General features: G+C 42.7%; 1 protein-coding gene across 1 annotated transcript in view; it reads left to right on the forward strand.

Annotated features, from left to right (window-relative positions):
* Positions 1 to 15,062, forward strand: part of LOC145998398 (phenoloxidase-activating factor 2-like) — a 34,843-nt gene extending 19,781 nt beyond the window's left edge. The window contains exons 5-6 of the mRNA XM_083134803.1: positions 13,734 to 13,897; positions 14,712 to 15,062. Of these exons, the coding sequence (XP_082990929.1) occupies positions 13,734 to 13,897; positions 14,712 to 14,978 (431 nt within the window). The 3' untranslated portion in view covers positions 14,979 to 15,062. The remainder of the gene's footprint in view (positions 1 to 13,733; positions 13,898 to 14,711) is intronic.
* Positions 15,063 to 15,354: the final 292 nt, after the last annotated feature.

Raw genomic sequence — 15,354 nt, forward strand, 5'->3', positions numbered from 1 at the left:
TGAGTAACCCATCGAGGGTACCTAGATTTTTTAGATTCGAATATGGTATCTGGTACACGACACCCTTGGGCTTCATGTTGATGCTCTATGTGTTATTTTCGCGGTATGTTATTTATATATATTCTGAGATTTTTTCTTGTGTAGTTTTTTTTACGGTATGTTATTTATATATAAATATTCTAAGATTTTTTTTCACGGCCCCGCAGTCGCTACACAAATTCTATTACGTGCTTTGTTTTCTTGCCAAAAAGTTCCTTTGTCCCCTTGTACACGATTCGAGTTTTGTTCTCGATTAAAATAGATAGCTTCTCGTCCGATAACATATTAACATATCGATCTGGTAAAAATAAACTGTATTGTGCGTTGAGCAACAGGCATACCTTGGGGCCATACTGGGTAGAAACGATTGAACCGGAAGTTATCGTGTAAGATTTGTCGACTTCCAATTCCCGAATTTTTACATACTCGACTGACAAATTTAGCATTTGTTTTAATGCTTGGAGATCACTCATTTTTTCAGTTGTCATATCGAAGAAGAGAAAAATTTCAGTGTGTGTGTTAGAGAAATTTAATTGTTTTTCACGATGAGTGTTATTTATATATACCGAAGATTATTTTTTTCACGATGTGTGTTATTTATATATCAAGTTTTTTTGACACGTATATATATTATTATTTTTTTAACAGAGGAAGAAAGTTCGTGCTTCGGAAAACGCGAGGATGTGCGTAGTGATATCTTCCGTCTCCTGCATAGACTTGTACCAATCATCAGTATACCGTCTTCTTCCCTGCCTTGCCTCGTACAGTTCGTCCGACCTATCGTTCAATTTCTCCCCCGCGGCCGAAAGCAGAATGTTGAGATCACCACACCTCAGGCCGCTGATCTCCCGAAGATGGTTCTTGAGAACCATTTCACAAGGGATGCGAAATTCCGGCGTTGTTCTTGCTATGATTAGAAGTTTATTAACATCTCCGTTTACTATCTTTTTGAATATTTTAGATAGTAGCTCGGGTGGCAAATCAGTTATACGAGACATGTTGTTATTATTATTATTTTTTACTCTATGTTATTTATATACCCCACCCCAATTTTTGTTTCGTGTTCATGGCGATGGTGGTACCCAGTGCGGCGACCCGTTCACCCAGCGATGCGTCTCTGCTGACAAATCTTTCGAAAGCTGCGTGCTCTAACTTTCTGTCTGCTTCGTGACGTGCATCCAGATCCGTCTGCGTGGTGTTGTATGCGATGTCGTGATCTTTGCATGCCGCGTCCAACGGATTCACACCCTTGTCTCCTCTCTCCAATCTTTTCTCGAGTTTGGTACCCGGTCCGCAGTACTGGTAGCCAGGTAAATGCATCTCGAAAGGTAACTTGTTGATGATGTCGTTCACAAGCCCCTTTCCTTCGGCCACGTTCCAAAATTTAGGAGGCAGCGTGTTGATGATTTTGATCAGGTAACCTATGCCCTTGTCATCGTTCACGATGAAGTTGGAAAGTTTCGTGCTGATCATGTCCACGATGCCAACCTTCTCGTTGTAGAAATTACGGTTGCCTGCATTCTCTTCGCCGGCTATCACCAACAATCGGTCCACGAGTTTCCTAACGTCGTCCACCCAAACGAATTCTTTGGGTAACGTGTTGTAGCGTTTGACGCCGCTGCCTGTTTTGACCTGGTTCCAAATCGGTTTGATGAGATTCCTGTACTTCTCGCCGCTGCTCGATTTCACCCTATTCTGCGAGGCGTCGTTGTTTTGGTACAAGGCATCCGTCATGATCAGAATTTCCTTGTAACTTTGGTAATCTTCGTCGGTGTAATCTTTCGGCTGCTTTTTGGCGACGAGTTCCCACAGTCCCACCGTACCCGGATACCTGTTCCAACTATCCTTGTCGCCTAAATTGACTTTAATGTCGTTGCCCTCGAAGGTCACCTTCGATTTCCCAATCTTCCACACCACACCGCCGCCTTCGTTGGTTTCCATGCTGGGATACAATCCGAACACTTCATCCTTGTCGAACTTCCCCGTGCTCAGGTAGTCTCGTGCCAAAGGTCCCAACTCGATTTTATCCGAAGACGACGTGCTACCAATGGCTCGACGTCGTACCGGTGCATCCTTCAGTTCGAACGGTGTCGAAGGAATGCTCGAAATGGGCGTGGGTACAGCATAACTTTTAGCTGCGAGCGGTACGAGTTCATTAATCAAATTTTTATTTTGTTCCGTGACACTTTTAATTTCTTTACCTAGACCGCTGATGGCATCGATCACAGGTTGATCCTGACGTTTCTTCTCTTCGTAGAATCCGCGATTCTCGGATTTCCAACCTTTGAAGCGTTTCGCGAGGTAATCGCGAAGCTTGAGATTTTCGTCTTCAATTTTTCGTTTCCTCATGACGTTATTTATATACGTCGTTTCTCACAACGTTGCAACGTTTAGAAAGTCGTTGATTTTGTTTCTGTATTTTCCGTCGTTGGGTTTCCTCGTCATGTCGATCGTCACGAATCCGAAATCGTCACCGTTCCAGCAAGAAGAGCAGCCTTCCGAAAATTGATTGTAGTTCATGTCCCCGCCTACGTAGTCATCGTACGCGTGCTTGAGGTTGGTGTGATCTTGACGAAACAAACATATGAAATTAGCATTGTCGCGTACTAACTGTTTTGGAATTTTGGAAAACGTTTGAGCTAGGTAGAAGCAATCCATTCCTTTGTGACGACCTTGCGTGAAAAAGTTGCGAATTTCATTTTGATTTTCCAGGATGGCGTCGTCGAACACAACGACTGAATTTTCACGACAATCGTCAAGTGGTTTTATTTCCGAGGCGAACGTTGCAATGTCCAAACCATCGTACAGTTTCATCAGTTGCTGGTATTTGGATTGCTCCAAACTTTTCGAGAACACGTACAGGTGCCTGTTCTTCCAATCTAACCAATTCGGTGCGAGGAGAAAATTGTCCACGAGCAGTGTCGTTTTCCCACACCCCGAAGGACCTACGATCAGACAGCGGATGCTGTCGGGAAGCAATTCGCCGTTCTTTTTTTTTCTCGTTTGACTTTCCGAATTAGGTAAACGTTTCACAACATTCCACGTACTCATAGAATCACTTCGTTTGAATCGATCCAACTTGTTTCCGGAAGTCCCAGCCATTTCACCAAAAGTTTGTTGCCTCTCTTGCGCAAAACTTTTTCAATAAGGTACGTGTCGGGGTATTTAGTTTTAGAGAGTTCCTCTTCATAGAAGCGCCCCAATAAAATTTCACCGCCACTGTCTTTTATTATATACGTGTGACGGTTCCCGGGTAGAACTCGAACCACGGTAAAAAGTTCGGTGCTCCAGTTTCGTGTGAAACCCCTGTCGAACGTTCGCTTCAATTTACTAACCCTCACCTGTTCTCCAATTTTGTATTTAGCCTTTTTTGTCGTGGGCGTGTACTTTGGACAGTAAACGCTAGAAATTAAACGTTGCTCGTCAGACTTGGTAACGTCAGCTGGCTTCATGCCTATCGTTGCGTGCCGTGTGTGATTATAGTCGTTAACAAGTTCCGGAAGAATAGTGACCCACTTGTAGCTTCCCTGAAGCGTGAAGCGTGACCACATGCGCGATTTCAGAGTGCGATTGAATCTTTCCACGATGCTGGCCTTGACGTCACTGAAGGTCGAGTAATGTTGAACGTTGTGTTTCTGAATAAACTTTTGGAATACGGCATTGTAAAATTCCTTCCCTTTGTCCGTGTGCAGAAACCGTGGTTGTCTGCCGCCGCTTTCGCGAAAAATTGTCTTGAATGCTTCCGTGACGCATGTTCCCGTTTTCGCCTTCAAAGGTAGAGCCCATGCGAATTTCGAAAACGTGTCTATGACGGTGAGGAGGTACTTGTTGCCCTTGTTCAATTTATGTACGTTTTTTAACTTGCCGCTACTCATCTCCACGAGGTCACTTTCCCAGAGGTCGTCGATTCCCTTGGTTACCACAGCCAAACGTTTGTAGTTGCGGCGTGCAGGTTTATGCAATTCTTGGACGATAGCTTGCCTAGACATTTTTATTATTTTTAGAGATTACGTTTGAAGAGAAGCACAAGCGTGATGGGATTCAAAGAGGGTGGTACTTCGCTCGTGTTTTGAACGATCAGCTTATCGCCGGCACTCACGTCGAAAACGGTGAGATCTTCGTCTTCGTGTATTTCATATATGTTGCGCGTTTCGTTCCAACGTGCCAGAGGAATATTTCCTGCTTTCTGGACACCACGATTCGATATCAAAGTCATGGTGGGAACGCTAGCTTTTCTACCGTGAGACCAGTACGAAAATTCGTTTATCTGAATCGTACCATCGAGGAGAAACTTGTAGTACGGATGATAAGGATGCAACATGTACAGTTTGTTACCTTCGATGAACGTGGAGATTCTCTGTTGATTGGGTACGCTGTTGATTTCGATGGCTTGCAGAGAATGCAGTTTAGCGAATTTAGTATCGATGCTAACGAGGTTGCTGTGAAGCTGACCCAGTGTGTTTTGTACGGGCACCAAATGCTCGACTATGGTATCCGTTACGGTAGAAAATGACGGTTTGATTGTCACTTCCACGTTCAACTGCTTGTAGCTTTCGTTGAGTTCTTGCAACTTGGCACCGAAAGAGGCCAGCGTTGATTCCTGCGTTGATTCCAGCACTCCAACTTGATCTCTGATGTTGACCACAATGTTCTGAAGGTTCTCGACTTGATTCAATTTCGAGCTCTTCTCGGTAAGATCGTTCACGATGCTTCGCATCTCTGTAAACTGCGTGTGAAGGTCGGCGACGCTCTGCGAAGTGGGTAGCGTCGACACCAGCGAAGCAAGTTCGTCTCGAATCTGTTCCACGTTCGTCGTTTCCGTTTCCAGTCGTTTCAGCATACGTGATATGTTCCTTTTCAAAGCATGTAATTCTTTGGAGGTAGGGAGATTGGCCACTTTACTCTCGAGATCGCTCAACGAACTTTTGATGTCACTCGAATCGGATAGTGCCGTCACCGCCGTTTTCAATTTTTCCAAATCTTCGCTCGAAGGCACGCTCGTTCGTAACGATTCCAAGTCACCCTGTATGTTGTCCAGTACGTGATGAAAATGAGTAAGATTGGATTCGACGTTCAAATTTTCCAAATATTGGATCTTCTGCTGAACTGTGCTTAACGTGTCCTGAATACTCGTCAACACACTTGCTTCAGCGTGAATATTTTTAATTTCTTCGTTGATCAACTCCAGAGACGCCTGAAGCGTAGCGATGGTGGTTTGAATGTGTTCGAAATCTTGATAAGCCTCCAGTTGAATTTTTATGTTCGCGACGCTTTTACCGATGACCTGCAGTTCGTCCGACGATGGTAGGTTCGTCATTGTATCTTCCAAAGTCTGCAACTTGGATTTAATTTCTTCCAACGTGCTGGTGAATTCTTCTTGTAATTTGGAAACGACGACATGCAAGCGTTCTGCGTCTATATCGTTCACGACGGTTTGAAGTTCAGAGAAATTCTTTTCTATTGCGGAAGTTCGTTCTTCGATTTCGAGTTTCAATTTTTCTAAATCTTCATTTTTCGATTGAAATTGTTGTAATTTGGCCAAATCATTTTGAAGCGAATCCACGTTCAACTGTATATTTTGAACGCTGTCGTAAGAAGGTACGTCGACATAATTTTTTATCAGCGTTTTCAGTTCGGAATCGATTTTCAGAATAGGGTCGAGACATTGCGTTTGGAGCGTAGCGATTTCCGACTCTAAACTTTTGTTTAAGGTTTCCTGCAAAGCGATCAAATCAGTCCTCAACTTCTTAACTCGAATGTCCAACATGAGAATCTCTTCTGCATGGTCCACACGCTTGGTGTTGCCGAAAATGTCGTTAGGCATTTTTGGTTAACGGTTATTTATAATAGGATAGACGATTCGTAATTCTACGAAGAGAGGAATAAGTTTGTCGTAGTCTCCGAGGAGTTCCACGTAAAGATAATCTCCTGCAGACACATCGTACGTAATGTTAGAAAGTATCTTGTCGTGCTTCATTCGAAAAATGTTCTTGCCGGTAGAAATTTTGATTTCGCCTGTGTTCTCCGGATTCACGGTGATTTGAAGTTTCCCGTCGATCGGAATTTCATAGAAATGTAAATTGTTATTAAAAACATAAAACATCTTGCCCACATCGTTATTTATTTCCGTCCATATACTATTAAGATGTACAATTAGTAGACCATTGAGTTTAGATAACACGGAAGGTAAGAGGTTATTAGAATTTGCTGATGGAGTGTCCATCTTGCTTTGTTTGCGAAAACCAAAAAGATTCATTGTCCTTGTTAGTTATTTAACACATTGTGCTTTTTTGCTATTCTTCAAAACATACGGAGGAAAAGAATGAAAAAGGGAGCCCTCGGGCGATGAAAAGTTGCAACCTGTTATTATGTAGTTAAGCCCGCTCCAAACTGAGGCTCATTAAATTCAACTCTTATTTTTCATCGCCCGAGGGCTCCCTCTTTCATTCTTTTCCTCCGTATGCTATTCTTCTTCAAAAACACAACGGACTTCATGCTATGGGGTTACGGTTAACACACGTCACATTTATCGCTTCCATTGCAGTGGCACCACTCTCTCGTGTGGATTTGACAATCGAGAACACGTAACTTGTTGTCCGTTGCATCCAATGCTACTTTGGTTACACGGGTCGTGTACAAATCATGCAATTTACTTGCAATGCGATGATCGGTGCTGAGTTGCCTTTTACCATGAAAAAGGCATTCCTTGTAGTCTTGCATGCTAAATTTGCTGGTACTTATTTTTCCCACCCCCTTCGCCTTCTTGATCTCTTTTTCTTCTGCAATCTTTACACAGTACATTTTGGCACGAAGCCCCGCAAATTCGCTGATGTACTCCCCGCCAACTTCATCTTTGTATTTTCCAATCGTCATTTTGTTTTCTGCCGAATGTAAGTGATGGCCTGATGGTAAGTTGCTAAAATCAAACAGATGCTTCATCTTAGTCAGATCATGTTCGAGGCTTGGTGTGTTTTGGATTAGAAAAATGAAGCTATCCGTGTCAATGTAGCATATTTGGATGTTATCTCCATAAAAAAATTGAAACTGATCGTAGTACGATTGGTACATGTGCAATTTTGATAGTTCAAGGACAGTGGCACCTATGGCAATCGGCTTGTTGAGCATCACCTGCTTCTTGTTCCTCTCGACGAATACTAGATTCTCGTCGAAAATAGTGAAGTTTTTGAAGTAGGGGGACGCGACGATCTTTTCAAATTTCTTTTCGTCCGTGACCAACGTTGCGTCGATGTAATTACGCACGTTCTCCATCGTCTTGCCGTAGATGGCGTTATTGAACAGTTTGTACAGATCCTTGTCTGCAGGCGATGTCGATTGCGCTCTGCGGCGCGTGTTCTCGGCTATGTACGGTTCGAGCCACTTGCTCTGTCGGAACTTCAATCCTCTATGAACTTTCTTCAACTGCAAGCCGTGACTTATGTAAAATTGGAGGAGTCGGTAGTGCAGAACGTAATTCCGCTTGTTCTCCATGCTTAGTATGAGTTTTGGCTCCGATCCTCCAGGTGGCTTCTTTTTGGAGGGGGCCAGGGCCAATCCATGATGTTTCTCGTGAAGTGTTTCGGGATAATCGAGATCCACTTCCAAGAAACAGCCCCATTCGTTATCTTCGCTCCAGTTGAGAAAATCCTCGCAGGAGAGTTCCTCTTCGGTCATCCACGCGTAGTCGCTGATGGGAAGACACTGGGACATGGAGTGGCCGTACAGGTTGTTGACATCCCAGTAGACAATATAGGTGTTGGGCTTCGATGCATCGTAACCAGGCGTATGAGGATTGTTTGCCTGAGCATGGCGTCGGGGACATTGGACGATGCCACCGCGTATCGCACTCTCCATGAAAGCATACTGTTCCTTCTCTGCGATGAGGCCCAGTTCCACCTTGGTGTATTTCATCATCGATTCCCAAGTCAATCCCGGCGTGGTGAAGAAATACGCAGGATCCAACTTGTATATCGTGATGCATCTCTTACGAAACGATTCGAAAATATCCATCAGAAGTGTCACGTCCAATTTCAGATAAAGATCGTGATAATCGCGAAAAGTTTGGCAATTGAATGCCGTCCATACACTACGAGCGTGTTCGTAGTCCTCTTCGGAACAGACGTCCTCCGTGAGAGAAGAATAAAATACCTCCCGGGGTGGAAGTTCCGTCTCGTCAAATTTGTCGAAATTGTTGACGTACTCGTAAGGGTAGACGCCCTTGCGACGCAACAGATTCAAATTCTCATCTCTCCCCGAAAAACATTTTTGCTTGGTGGCCACAAGATCTTCGTCGCCAAGTTGAGATGCAAGGCTTGCGAGGCTGGAGGACAGGAAATTGTAAGAGTCCAGGATTCGCACTTCCACACTTTTTCCTTCTTCGAGAGGGATCCACACTCTCACTGTAATATACTTCTCGCTCGTTCTCGGAATAATGCTGATTCGAGAAGTTATGTTGTAGAGCTCTTTAACGAAGAGATGCGTGTCGTATTTTTCCGTGTAGTGCAGAAACACGGCAACGAAATGCGACTCCTTAATCTTGAGATTGCACGAATTACAGATGGTGCTCAGAAATAATCCATTCTGGTGGTCATGGTGGACGACCTTGTAATTTTCGGCAGTGAAAGCCTGGTTACACTCCGCGCATCTTGTCGCCGCGTCATGTCCCCGTTGTTGTTCTGTTGTGAGAGCAGGTGGAGAAACGTAAGAGCCTTTCAGGCCGGGTGCAAGTTCTCTCGCGCATTCCGCTATCTTCTCAACAAAATGTTTTGCCGCATCGGGTCCGCAATACAAGATGACATCATTCAATTTTTCTCCGTAGATGGAGAAACTGCAAGGCTCGTGGTGAAAAATTTGGGTCGTGCTTGAGGTAGAGGGATCAGGGTTGCAAGACGTCATGGGAACTTGGAAGCTTTCAAAGTCGGCATAAAGAACAGCGGGATGGTGGAGAAGAGCCTGGTGTTTCTGAAATTTCATCTTGGTTCCGGGTTCCGGCATGACATCTTCGGGTTCTGCATTCACGGAGCCAAAACACTTGTGCTGTTCTTTCATCTTCTTTCCCTCGCGAAAAATTTTTAAGCATCGATCGCAAATTTCGATCTTATCGTGATCCTTGGTGATCTGTCTTCCTACTAATCGTGAGAAATTCCGTATCAAACTGTAACGGCCATCTACAAGCAAGAGTCGAATTACATTATTCTGGCTTCTAGCAGGTCTTAACACACGAATATTGCCGGAATCGTCAACCCCAAACACAGAAATATCGATATCTTCTCCTTTTTCCTCTCTATAGTTTTTTAAAAATTGATTGATCTTATTCAGGGGCACAGGATAGGAAATTCCTCTCATCATATTCTCGTATCTCCCCTCATATCCTCTGTAATTGGACAGGCGTTGGGGTTTATCATTATTTGCTGGGTGTAATGCGGCGATGACAGACCATAGGAAACTCTTCTGATCATTACTTTGTATGTTCAACACTGCATTTTGCTTTTTTTGTTTTTTGTTTTTTTTTGAGCGCTGCGTAACGGTTTGAAATTGCAGACTCGAAGTTCTAACATGTGGCTGCGACCGCAAAGACTCCATCCACTTCCTCTACCTTCAAACTCTTCTTGTTTTTGTGTCAAGTGCTCAAATAGCCGTGTCACTATCTCGTCAAGATCCTCGTTATTGTCATCGTGTAAGGCTTCACACCCTACGTAAAAGCTAAAAGTACTTGACTCGGACGAGACAACTTTCTCATACAGCAGGGTCAAGACGAGATGAATTTTAATTGCAACATTGACGAGGCAATCACGTAATTTATCGACTACCAGAGATTTCACATTGTCGAGGAAGATGCTCGAGTCACATTTTTCGTCGCTTCCAGATTTATAGGTCATGATGCGTGCACTTTTATTCAAAGCACCGCATTCATGCCCATCAGTGCGAGATTTCTTTGCCGGCGGGACTAGGACATCATGATCCGGTCGACGACATTTTTTCAAATGCCTAGCAATATTAGGTTTAGAAATTGATATTCCGCAGTTGCGACATGCCACTTTAACGCAAAGACCGGAGGGACCTGGTTGCGATTCCATTTTTTCTCTCTGTTATTTATATATATATACAGAGAAATTTTTTGGGGGGGTTGTGGTGATGGTAGTGGAAAGCGCACTGAAACAGAAGGAAAAAAAAGTTGAAAAATGCTAGATATTTTTTCCTTCCACATATATATTAGACGCGAACAGTATGTATGTATGTATGTATGTGTGTGTGCACTGTTGTAGGGGGTTAAAAATATACGACATGTAAGTGTGTGTCAATTTTTTATGACTCCTTTGAATATGTGTGTGTCAGACGCAAAACAAAAAATATTAATATATCATGAAAAAAATATAAAATATAAAAAAAAATATCATGGCATAGGATTATCGATTTTCGTTTTAGAGAATAATCTATGTAAGATTCTAGCATTGAGAATAAACAACATTGATTAAATTTTTGACAACATTCGCAGTACAAATCTAAACTCGTGATGATTTTGCTGCCACCACATGCACCTCTGGCGAGGTTATAGGGGCCAGGCATCCTAAAAACAACAATTATTATTTGTTTGTTTGTTTGTGTTACAATACATAAGCGCGCGCACGTATGTGTGTGGCACATCGTTCCCTCCCCGAGAGAGAGGTTTACGAAGATCACGATATATATAAACATTTGGCTCCGGACTTAGAAAATTACGATAAGGTACACTCATCTTTCAAAAAATAAGAGGGTGAGAGGAGAGGTTTACGAAGGTCACGATATATATAAACATTTGGCTCCGGACTTGGAAAATTACGATAAGGTGCACTCATTTTTCAAAAATGAGAAGATGAGAAGATGAGAGGAGAGGTTTACGTAGGTCGCAATATATAAACATTTGGTCCCGGACTTGGAAAATTACGATAAAATACACTCATCTTTCAAAAATAAGAGAATGAGAGAATAAGAAAATGAGAAGATGAGAGCGCGCGCGTGTGTATATGCCACATCCTTCCCCCGAGAGAGAGGTTTACGAAGGTCACTATATATAAACATTTGGCCCCGTTGATTCCAGCACTCCAACTTCATCTCTAATGTTGACGACAATATTCTAAAGGTAGAGAGAATGAGAGAATGAGAGAATGAGAGAATGAGAGAATAAGAAGATGAGAAGAGAGGTTTACGAAGATCACGATATATAAACATTTGGTCCCAAACTTGGAAAATTACGATAAAGTGCACTCACCCTTCAAAAAATAAGAGAATGAGAGAATGAGAGAATGAGAAAAGAGGTTTACGTAGGTCATGATATATAAACATTTGGTCCCAGACTTGGAAAATTACGATAAGATGCACTCATCTTTCAAAAAATAAGAAAATAAGAAAATAAAAAAATGAGAGAATAAGAGAAAGATGGGAGGATGAGAGGAGGATGAGAGGAAGATGAGAGAATAAAAAGAGAATGAGAAAGATGAGAGGATGAGGGGATGAGAGCTCATCTTTCACTCATCACTGCCTTTTTGCGCCCGTGAAACGTCGTCAGCGTAATAAATGAGGCGCGGAACGGGGAGAGAAAGTGAGTTTTTCAACTTTTTGTGGTCGTTTGGTCAAGAAATCAGAGTTGGCGTCAAAGGCATATTTACTATCTACTTACTTACGTGCAATTCATGTAATGCACATTTAAAATGAAGAAGCTGGCATACTCCCACTTGCCTTACTAGAAAATAGCTCAAGAAAGTAATTTCCATTCTTCATTATGAGTTGATGCGAGAGTATGATAGTGAAAATTGCAACGCATATAAAATAAATTTCCGATTCTATGCTCATTCAACCGTAGTTATTAGCACTCGCAGACAAGAAATGAGCATATTTTTAATTGATTTGGAATGATTTGGTGTTTTAAGTCCACTTTATGCACTAAGGCTAATCTGGACTGCACCTACAGTTTACAGTGGGATCCGAACCACTATGTACCTCCACCGGGAATCGAACCCGGGCATATTTTAAGAAAATAGATAGAGAGAGAGATTCTTGTTTGAAAAAAAGAAGAAGAAGAAGATTGTAAAATTTCCAACAATTTTGTGTCCGTACACATAACATTTTACCATTTCATAAATAAGACTTCAAACCATATAACTGCATCGTAATATTACATAAATGTAACATGTAAAATTTATGGTGGTAATACTACGGGTGTACAATGAACACATACGTATATCTCTGTCCTGAATTTATTGGGCAACATGAAGGGCACTAAGGGAAAACAATCCCCTATCAGACCATACAGGTGATAGACTAAGCTAGCTGAAACCAAGGCCTTTGATCTATCGCAGCCGTCGACGGACTCGGGACGGTGTTGGGGTGGGAATGGGAAACGAAACAGAAAAAAGCTTCTACGTGCCTTCCACGTTCTCTACCTACTCAAACGGACGAGTTGCGGAAAAGGCAGCTGAGGGAGCTCATTCCAGTCCGCACCAAAGGATCTATCACTCCTATACTGATCGCAACTCCAACTGGCGGTTGACCTTGATGGCTGTTTCTGGCGCGTCCTGTCCCCCAATCATTTTCGGGGGCGTGTGGTCCGATGGGCGTCAACAAACTCAGTTGCGAAGTAAAACCTGAAGGGATCACATCGCTCTCCCGAAGCAACGTTGCCAAGCGTACTTCTGTTTTTGCCAGTTGCCTTTATATGACTGTGTCCGCCTGCATTCCGACCTGTGGGTGGTCCTTCCGGAAACTTCAACGTGCAGAACCACGTGTGCAGTTGAACCCGCTGATTTCTGGTGTTGACCGAGAAAACTCTTTCTCCCTTTACGGTACGTTTGGCAACATTTGGTGAACCCAGCGCTCATTTGCTTCGTCCCGCGAACAACGCTCGGTACCTTGTGACTCGAAAATGCCCGATCTTAGTCGAAGAAAATTCAACTGATCGCTGATTCGCTGTTTCCCAGCCGCCAGTTGGAGTTTCGTTTAGTATAGCAGGCCAGTAGCCAGAAATTTATTTCGGAGAGGGCTCACCCTTTATTAGCAGCCGCTATCTAAAGGCGAAAAATTGGAAGGGGTAGAATAACTAAAGTTTAACATTTCTATATATTACAACTTATTGTGCAAGATGTTTAATCCTGTCAATGAAGTAATATTAATTATCACTGTACACTATTTAAATTAGATATTTGAAGGATTTCGGAGGGGCTTCAGCCCCCTGAACCCTCCCCCTGGCTTCGTGCCTGACTCCTAGATACTCACTCTACTTCTCAGTGCACGGTATTGCTAATAACGTTTCCATTTTTTAATATTGCATCTTCATGTTCCTTCCAACCATGATCTGAGCACACTCTGAACTTCGAAAATGTATTAATCATCTCCTGTCGCCCAATTATTGTAAAATGAACAATGGACATCAAGTTTAATTATTGTTGATGAAGTACGAATAAACCACGTCCTACATGTACTCTGAATAAGAGCACGCTTGTATTCACACATTCTACACTTGCAAACAAGTTAACTTTGCAAAGGAAGTAAAACCATGTCATGCAAAAAAAAAAAAAAAGCTAATAATGACAAGTGAGGATCAAAGGACAACAGGTAAAGGATATCCGACAATTACAAATTACAAAAGGAAATTTGTTACAATTGTTATGTATGTGATTTCAGTGTGCTCTATTAATTAATTGTTATTGGTGAAATTTTTTCAGCCGCAGACAGCCCTTACCAACCAATCCTGAAGAAGGTCGCCCTTCCAATCATCCCTCGCGATGCATGCCAGGGGGCTCTGAGAAGGACCAGGCTGGGCCCCAACTTCAACCTTCACTCCAGCGCCCTTTGTGCAGGGGGTCAAAGGGGGCAGGATACGTGTGTGGTAAGTACTTGGACCTTCAGTTCAAGTTCTAGGGTTCATTTAAGTTTCTTATTCCGTTCGTGGATATAATTGTGAATTTGATCAGAGTCTATGCCGATCATGGGCAATTATCTGCAGGGGTGCGCTGTAAACGTCTGCGCTTACGTATAGAAATGGATGGGTCTTTTACTGAACGTTACACCACCAAATGTTTACAAAATTGACGACATCATTAGTACCTAGCAACATGAACGTCCGCAGGATTTGTTCCAGGAAGGGGCAAGCAAGGTATTTTTTTCCCAGAGGGGTAAAGGGGGCATAATGTTCCCCATTATAGTGATGCCCTCTCAAAAAACACTGCTTCAGTGTGAAATTATCATGTTCCTTCAACACCCTTCTAATAATTAACATACATTACTGTGACTGACATGTGTGAAATATATACTTTTTAGGTGAGCATTCAGTATTCAGAGGGAGGAGCTGTAGTCCTCCCTTGCCCCCTTTCCGGATGTTCATGCCTAGCAAATTCAGTCAATGGCAGCCTCCTGTCCTCTAGCAAAAATACACGGGAAGAAAGGTTGATTGATTTAGTTTAATTTACTTCACTTTTCTGCCACCTTTAGCTAAATCGTGAAGTTGAGGATGAGTGATGATATGATGAAATTGATTAAGGGACACTCACAAAGAACATCCATGCCCAGTCCTGGACTCTCTCCAAAATCCCTAAGTCATATGAAGTTGGCGCCACTTACTACTTTCGTTGTTTTTCTGAGTGTTTGCTCCTTGATGTATAAAGTATACAATCATATAATACCAATTTTTTCCCCCACGTCAGGGCGATGGAGGTGGACCTTTGGTGTGTGCCACGACAGAAGACCCACACCGTTTTGTGCAGCTAGGTATAGTTTCCTGGGGCATAGGCTGTGGCATGTATGGCGTTCCCGGCGTCTATACGAACGTCAGCATCTTCACGGCATGGATCAATCAGAACATCCCGCTGTTGCTGGCGAATGGGACGACCACATCCACCACCACTAGCACTAGTACAACTACTACTACAAGGAGACCCTATTATGGACCTTATCCGTTAACCTATGGATAATGTTTACCCGGTTCCTATTGTTGGTGTAATCAAGACTTGTGTCACATTTTTACACGCTTTGAACAGCACAGTTGCGAGCAACAATGAACCGACATGCAACATTTTGTGTGTTTTAACGTGATAGTGAATTTACCTATAGGATTAAAGTTTTACGTTAATGTTGCAAAGCTATTAATTATAGTTGCAAATAAACATATTTACATTTAAATGAAATAAAATGAAGAAGCATTGCCACATGTCCTGCATATGGGAGGATATTGTCTATGTTTGCCAGGTGTAATCTAATGCAATCCTTTCTGTATGTTATCTTCATGTCTGACACCCATCACGCGCTCGTTGATGACCACAAATGCCCATTTCTAGAATTTGTTCCTGT

Source organism: Lepisma saccharinum, chromosome 14 (genome assembly GCF_977018435.1).
Source record: "Lepisma saccharinum chromosome 14, izLepSacc3.1, whole genome shotgun sequence".
NCBI lineage: Eukaryota > Metazoa > Arthropoda > Insecta > Zygentoma > Lepismatidae > Lepisma > Lepisma saccharinum.